Source organism: Coregonus clupeaformis, chromosome 15 (genome assembly GCF_020615455.1).
Source record: "Coregonus clupeaformis isolate EN_2021a chromosome 15, ASM2061545v1, whole genome shotgun sequence".
Lineage (NCBI taxonomy): Eukaryota > Metazoa > Chordata > Actinopteri > Salmoniformes > Salmonidae > Coregonus > Coregonus clupeaformis.
This window is the reverse complement of record NC_059206.1, coordinates 30904565-30912064: the sequence shown is the minus strand read 5'-3', so window position 1 is coordinate 30912064 and position 7500 is coordinate 30904565. Positions and strand designations below refer to the sequence as shown.

The 7500-nt window shown below is 42.4% G+C and overlaps 1 protein-coding gene across 1 annotated transcript in view; it reads right to left on the bottom strand.

The window, feature by feature from the left end:
- Window positions 1-7500, bottom strand: part of LOC121582640 (high affinity cAMP-specific and IBMX-insensitive 3',5'-cyclic phosphodiesterase 8B-like) — a 59086-nt gene that overhangs the window by 43161 nt on the left and 8425 nt on the right. Inside the window, exon 3 of the mRNA XM_045225103.1 lies at window positions 3751-3941. Within this exon, the coding sequence (XP_045081038.1) occupies window positions 3751-3941 (191 nt within the window). The remainder of the gene's footprint in view (window positions 1-3750; window positions 3942-7500) is intronic.

Genomic DNA, 7500 nt, shown 5'->3' with positions numbered 1-7500 from the left:
AAAATAAAACACTAATATATCTTGATTAGATATGTATTCAACCCCAGAGTCTTCGGCTGCGATTACAGCTGTGAGTCTTTCTGGGTAAGTCTCTAAGAGCTTTGCACATCTGGATTGTACAATACTTGCCCATTATTCTTTAAAAAATTGTCTAATTGGTTGTTGATCATTGCTAGACAGCCATTTTCAAGTCTTGCCATAGATTTCCAAGCTGATTTAAGTCAAAACTGTAACTAGGTCACTCAGGAACATTCAATGTCATCTTGGTAAGCAACTCCAGTGTATATTTTGCCTTGTGTTTTAGGTAATTGATCTGGTGAAAGGTGAATTCAAATCAAATCAAATTGTATATGTCACATGCGGCGAATACAACAGGTGTAGACCTTACCGTGAAATGCTTACTTACAAGACCTTAACCAACAATGCAGTTCAAGAAATAGAGTTAAGAAAATATTTACTAAATAAAATAAAGTAAAAAATAAAATAAAAAGTTACACAATAGAATAACAATAACAATAATGAGGCTATATACAGGGGGTACAGGTACCGAGTCAATGTGTGGGGGTACAGGTTAGTCGAGGTAATTTGTACATATAGGTAGGGGTAAAGTGAGGGGGGTCAATGTAAATAGTCCGGGTGGCCATTTGAAAATATGAAGAGTGGTACTCAGTGATGTGTTGTGTTGGATTTGTCACAAACATAGTGCTTCGTATTCAGGACAAAAAGTTCATTTCTCTGCCACATATTTTGCAGTATTACTTTAGTGCCTTATTGAAAACAGGATGCCTTTATTCTGTTTTTATTCTGTACAGGCTTCCTTCTTTTCACTCTGTCATTTATGTTAGTATTGTGGATTAAATACAATGTTTTTGATCCATCCTTTGTTATCTCCTATCACAGCCATTAAACTCTGTAACTGTTTCAAAATCACCATTGGCCTCATGATGAAATCCCTGAGTGGTTTCCTTCCTCTCCGGCAACTGAGTTAGGAAGGGCGCCTGTATCTTTGTAGTGACTGGTTGTATTGATACACCATCCAAAGTGTAATTAATAACTGCAGCATGCTCAAAGGGATGTTCAATGTCTGTTTTGTTTTTACTCATCTACCAATAAGTGCCCTTTGCAAAACATTGGAAAACCTCCCTGATTTTTGTGGTTGAATCTGTGCTTGAAATTCACTGCTCGGACCTGAGGGACCTTACAGATAATTGTATGTGTATGTGTGGGGTACAAAGATTAGGTAGTCATTTAAAAATCATGTTAAACACTATTATTGCACACAGAGTGAGTCCATGTAAATTATTACGTGCCATAACAAAAGGGTTGAATACTTATTGACTCAAGACATTTTAGCTTTTCATTTTTAATGAATTTGTAAACATTTCTAAAAACATATTTCCACTTTGACATTATGGTGTATTGTGTGTAGATCAGTGACACAAAATCTCAGGTTGTAACAAAACAAAATGTGGAAAAAGTAAAGGGGTGTGAATACTTTCTGAAGGCACGCTATATGTTTTTGACCACATATGAGGCCTTTAAGTGCTGTTGTGCTTTACCTTAAAAACTCCCTAGCTCATGAGGCAGGTTTGAGAGTAGTAAGTGTGATTGAGTTTGACTTGATAGTTTCATTTGACACACACACACAACATGAGAGGTGGCTTTCGAATGAGTGCCAGTCTAAACATGTGGGCAGTGGAGGAGTGATGTCATTGGCATATGAGAGGAGAGAACATTTCTCTACTTTACACAGGCTCACCATGGACGCACTGTACTGGAGAGAGATGGGAGGGAGGGAGGGAGAGAGAGGGGGGGAGAGAGAGACGGGAGGGAGGGAGGGAGAGGGAGAGAGAGAGAGAGAGAGAGAGAGAGAGAGAGAGAGAGAGAGAGAGAGAGAGAGAGAGAGAGAGGGGGAGATCGAGAGAAAGACTGAAAGAAGGAGAGAAGGAAGGAGAGAGAGGGGAAAAGATTGAGAGATTTATGATTTATGATTTGATTTATGATTTTTATTAGGATCCCCATTAGCCCGATGCCAATGGCGACAGCTAGTCTTCCTGGGGTCCGACGCATAACGAAAAATACATTACAGGCAAAAATACTTTTCAATTTACATTCATTTAAAACATAGACATTACAGACTTATATATTCACTGAGTATACAAAACATGAACACCGGCTCTTTTCATGACATAGACTGACCAGGTGAATCCAGGTGAAATCTATGATCCCTTATTGATGTCACTTGTTAAATCCACTTCAACCAGTGTAGATGAAGGGGAGGAGACAGGTTAAAGAAGGATGTTTAAGTCTTGAGACAACTGAGACAGATTGTGTATGTGTGCCATTCAGAGGGTGAATGGGCAAAACAAAAGATGTAAGTGCCTTTGAACGGGGTATGGTAGTAGGTGCCAGGCGCACCGGTTTGTGTCAAGAACTGCAGCGCTGCTGGGTTTTTCACGCTCAACAGTTTCCTGTGTGTATCAAGAATGGTCCTCCATCCAAAGGACACAACTGTGGGAAGCATTGGAGTCAACATGGGCCAGCATTCCTGTGGAACGCTTTCGACACCTTGTAGAGTCCATGCCCCGACAAATTGAGGCTGTTCTGAGGGGAAAAGGGGGGGGCAAGTAAATATTAGGTAGATTTATAAAGGTGTGCATAAAAAAACATATTAACAAATAAAGACACACAAATGTACATCAGAGACAGAGAGGGAGAGAAGGAAGGAGACAGAGAGGGAGAGAGGGAGACAGAAGGAGGAGAGACAGGGAGGAAAAGATGAATATGAGTGACAGCAAAAGCCTCATGGGACAGGGAGAGAGAGAGAGAGAGAGAGAGAGAGAGAGAGAGAGAGAGACAGAGAGACTTGTGATGGGTCTTTATTGAGCAGAGAGAAAGCCACTGTCTCTCTCTCTCTGCTTCTGGGAAAATATTACCATGCATGACCAATAACTCATAAATCACTAGATACTATATGAAGAACTATATGATGGTCTGGCCACATGATATATACTGGGTGGGATTGTTAGGACAGTTTAAGCTTTGTGTGTATCTAAGTAGAATACCAGGGAGAGGGTCTGCTGCAGGCGCCAAGGTTATAGTAGGCTAGTAAGTGGCTGGTACACAAGAGTAAAAGTAGAAATGCCTGTAGAAACTGTACCTAGACACATATGTATCAACACTAGCAGGTAACTAGAGAAGCCAAAAATCATGTGGAACTTGAATGAAAAAAACTGCCCACTAATGTTACACTCTTAGAAAAAAGGGTTTCAAAAGGTTTCTTTGGCTGTCCCAACAGGAGAACCCTTTTCGGTTCCAGGTAGAACCCTTTTTGGTTCCATGTAGAACTATTTTGGGTTCCATGTAGAACCCTTCGGATGGGTTATAAAAACAAGTCATGGGTTCCCCGACACACACACACACAGTGTGTGATGTGGATAGTAGCGTCTGACTACTACAGACGTCTCCCTAACCTACAAATAGAGAAGTGACTGATTGGAAAGTGGAATAAGTTAAGTAACTCAATTTGTTCTTATAAGTAGGGAAACTAGCTAGGCCAGTTGAGTTGATTAAGCATTAAATGGCTAATATTGAGCCGGAATCTCACATACATCTAACAGTTAGACCTGAACTGGCATGATCAATTTAGTGGAATCATTTTTGTCCAGGAATGTCTTGGATGTCAGAGTAACTGTGTGGCAGTTTGTATTACCATAATATCAGACAGACTGACAGACAGTTTGCGCTCACCGGCAGACAGCCTCTGCCTCAAAGTATCGTGAGTGGCGTCCGTCGATGACCACGATCTCATGGTTCTTGTCCAGGAAACACTCAACAGCGGACTCTGGCGTTCGGGCGATGTTACACCTGAAACTCGCCCGGTCACACGCCCACCAGAAGGCATCGCTCTGACCATCCTCCTTCGCAAACACCAGCAGGACCTTGGACGGAGAGAGAGAGAGAGAGAGAGAGAGAGAGAGAGAGAGAGAGAGAGAGAGAGAGAGAGAGAGAGAGAGAGAGAGAGAGAGAGAGAGAGAGAGAGAGAGAGAGGGAGAGGGAGAGAGCGGATGGTGTGAAATACCTCTTACCTGACAAAGGCAGCTTGCTGACAAAACATTGCTGATTATACAAACATGAAGCTAGGACCGGTAGACTAATAAGCTTATCAGTGCTTGTTAAGTGCTGATATATGGTACAGCACTTAACAGTTCAACGACACAGCTTCACACCACTTTCCCAGGAATCTCCTCGTCCAATGAAAGCCTGCTATTGTTCCTTAATAACAGTAACCAGGAGCCAGGTAGATGATAGTTAATGATGATTGATGAGCGCTGTATTTCACACCAACAGGTGTCTGGCCTGTACTATATACACCAACCTGTTGGTCTTCATCCTGTATGGAAGCTTTACTTATACTTGAGTCCGTTAGAAGAGCAGTAAGAGACAAGAGAGAAGAATGGATGGACTTGTTTACACAGCCCACTAGACAACTAGCACAGAGAGAGAGGGGGAGAGATATATCAAGAGAAACAGAGACAGGAAGGGCAAGAAGAGAGGAGAAGGGATTGAAGGGAGCCGTCTCGCCAGTCATGCACTGCTGCTGACAGGACAGACTGGCAGGGGCTTGAAGAAAAGAAGGGAGCAGAGGATGGTGGAGACGAAAGGAAGAAAAATAAGTTGGCATTGGTAGGAGGCTGTGAAAGGTCTACACCCTTTGATCCCGACCTTGGCTGCGGAACCATGGTGCTGCTCTGTGTAACCATGGAGCTGCAGTGTGAAATTCCACACACACACACACACCGACCCGCTGCCGACCCGCCCTGCACCCGCACATGAGCCAGACAGGGGGCGCCACATGTACGCACTGCTCTGTGTGTATTGCACGCTTGGCAACACAGGCACGTACAGTATGTAACATACCTGATCACACTGCCTACAAAGCGGATGTGGTTCAAGATTACCTTTATCATCCAAGTGCTAAGTAGTGTGTATGCACAATCACATAATATTGTGGTTTACATATAATAATATATGCCATTTAGCAGACGTTTTTATCCTAAGCGATTTAGAGTCATGCATGCATACATTTTACGTATGGATATTCCCAGGAATCGAACCTACTATTCTGGTGTTGCAAGTAGTATGCTCTACCAACTAAGCTACAGAGGACACACTGTTACACACTGTTACCCTCAGGGCAGGACAGGCAGAGAGATGGGCCTCTACCACTGACTGCTCTACCACGCTGACTCAGCTAATCACAGTTCAGAGGTTAAGCCTCCATCTCTGCACACCCTTGGCCAGACAGAAAGATAGAGGTATGAACATATGGAACGGACAGACAGACAGGAGGCTGAGGCTCCTGGAGAGAGAGAGAGAGAGAGAGAGAGAGAGAGAGAGAGAGAGAGAGAGAGAGAGAGAGAGAGAGAGAGAGAGAGAGAGAGAGAGAGAGGTAGGCAACATCTAGCTGACTGGCTTTATTTTCCTACTGTAGCGATCTGGCTCAAATTAAGATCCTACATCTGTATACAGACCTACTATGTCTCCTTCATCTCCTTTCCAAGTCATCAATCTGATGGATCGATCAATGGATCATTCCTAGTAGGCATAGTTTACTCCTCACCTCCAAAACACAATGTAAATGCTTTTCCTGTGTTTCCAAGTGGTGGCTGTGTTTCTCGATATGGTTTCTTAAGTTCCCAGTCCAAAGTAAGAGTACTACTGCAGGGGTTCCCAAAAGTTTTGGCCCGCGATTCGATTTTGATTTTTAAAAATGTGCGGCCCCACCATGTAAAAAAGTGATGTAATCAAAGGCCAATGTTTACTTCTTTAATTGGAGCTATGACAGTCTATTACAAATCAGTCTGACAGTACTTTTGACAGTATTCAATCTGAAAGTATGGTTTGAAGTGACTGAAATGCATCAGAAAGGTATCGGGAAGTTCAGAAGATCATCAGGCAATAATTTTGTATGATCTTCTGTGTAGAAAATAATATCATATTATATTAATGATGTTATTTTCCCCCTCTGATTTAGTGCCTGGTCCTGTCCACTCTGTTCTAATGAGTCTTGGACATCGTAGAGGGAAACAGAAGACATATACGTGTTCCTGAGAGTCTTATTTATTAAAAAAAAATGAACACTGAAAATCTGGTGTTTCTATGTCGAACGGTTTTATTATATTTCAGTCTTCTGTGATGTATATAAAGTGTAGTATTGAGATGCAAACTCAAAATACATTTCAACTCTATATCTGACATGGTACAGGTGTCTTCTTTTTTAAATCCCATAACTTTGTGTGAGGTGTAGGCTATACTTTTGTTTCAAAGTAGATTTGTTTAAGACTACCAAGAATCACTCTGTGTGACCCTGATTTAGCCCACTGCAGTAAAAGGTTAAACTATTCAAAAGATAGAGACACATTTGTAGGAAGAAAACAGAAACCGCTCTGTTTATTACAACCGCATCTAGCGGCTATTGGAGGTTACTGACGTAACCGTGGTTCTATGAACCAAGCGCAATTATTGTAATTTTTTTCAGAGTTTCTCTCGTGATCCCATTTTCAAATCACGACCCCTAGTTTGGGAAACGCTGGGCTACTGTCTTATACAGCATATAGTCAACTACAGTACACCCTCTGAGCCCTCTGGTAAATCTTTCTCTGATTGAGGCGAAATACTGTGACAGTGTGCAGAAATTAAGGAGCCAGAGAGAAGTACATTTGTTGCTACAGAGTCTTTCCAGGGCTCAGAGGGAATGATAAACGTCAGGAGGAAACTTTTAGCATGTAACTCTCTCTTCCAGACCATTTTATCTTTCTCTTTTCATCGCTCTGTTCTCTCTCTTTTTATTTCTGTTCTAGTGGGAGGGAGGTAAAAAGGGAGGGGGGAGTAAAGTAGAGTGTGTGACTGTGTGTGTGTGTGTGTCTGTGTGTGTGCTCCCTTGCGTGTGTCTGTGTTTGTGCGTGACTTTGTGTGCTCCACTGCTTTAGGAGAGTAGTTTGATGTTTTTATGGAGCGTGTGTTGAGGGCTGTATGGGGCCTCCTACAGAGGTTCTTACACAGCCTGATAAAGAAGAATGGACGAGGGCTGGATATGAGGTTTGAATGAGGGCTGTAGTGATGGATGAGGTTTGGATTAGGTTTTATTTGGCACAATAAAGAGGAATGGATGCGGGGTAGAGCATTTCAGTATGTATTTTCTTTCAAATACTTTGAGTGTTTGATTAAGCTGGCCAGATGATGGGCGAGGTTTGCACTTTTGGGACTATTCCATTGCTCAATCAAGTGCAATGACAGAGAAGTTAAAAGACAGAGACCTAGATGTCTAGATGCACTGTTCCACAACAAACAGAGCACACCCCTGACCTTGAGTAACTAACTCTCCCTTTTCCTTAGTTACACAACATTGTAAGGGGGTTAAGGATGTGGTTGGAGCTAATCTGGCCTTCTAAAAGGCTCACACTGCCTTAATCCCAATCCACAGGACACACATGCCCC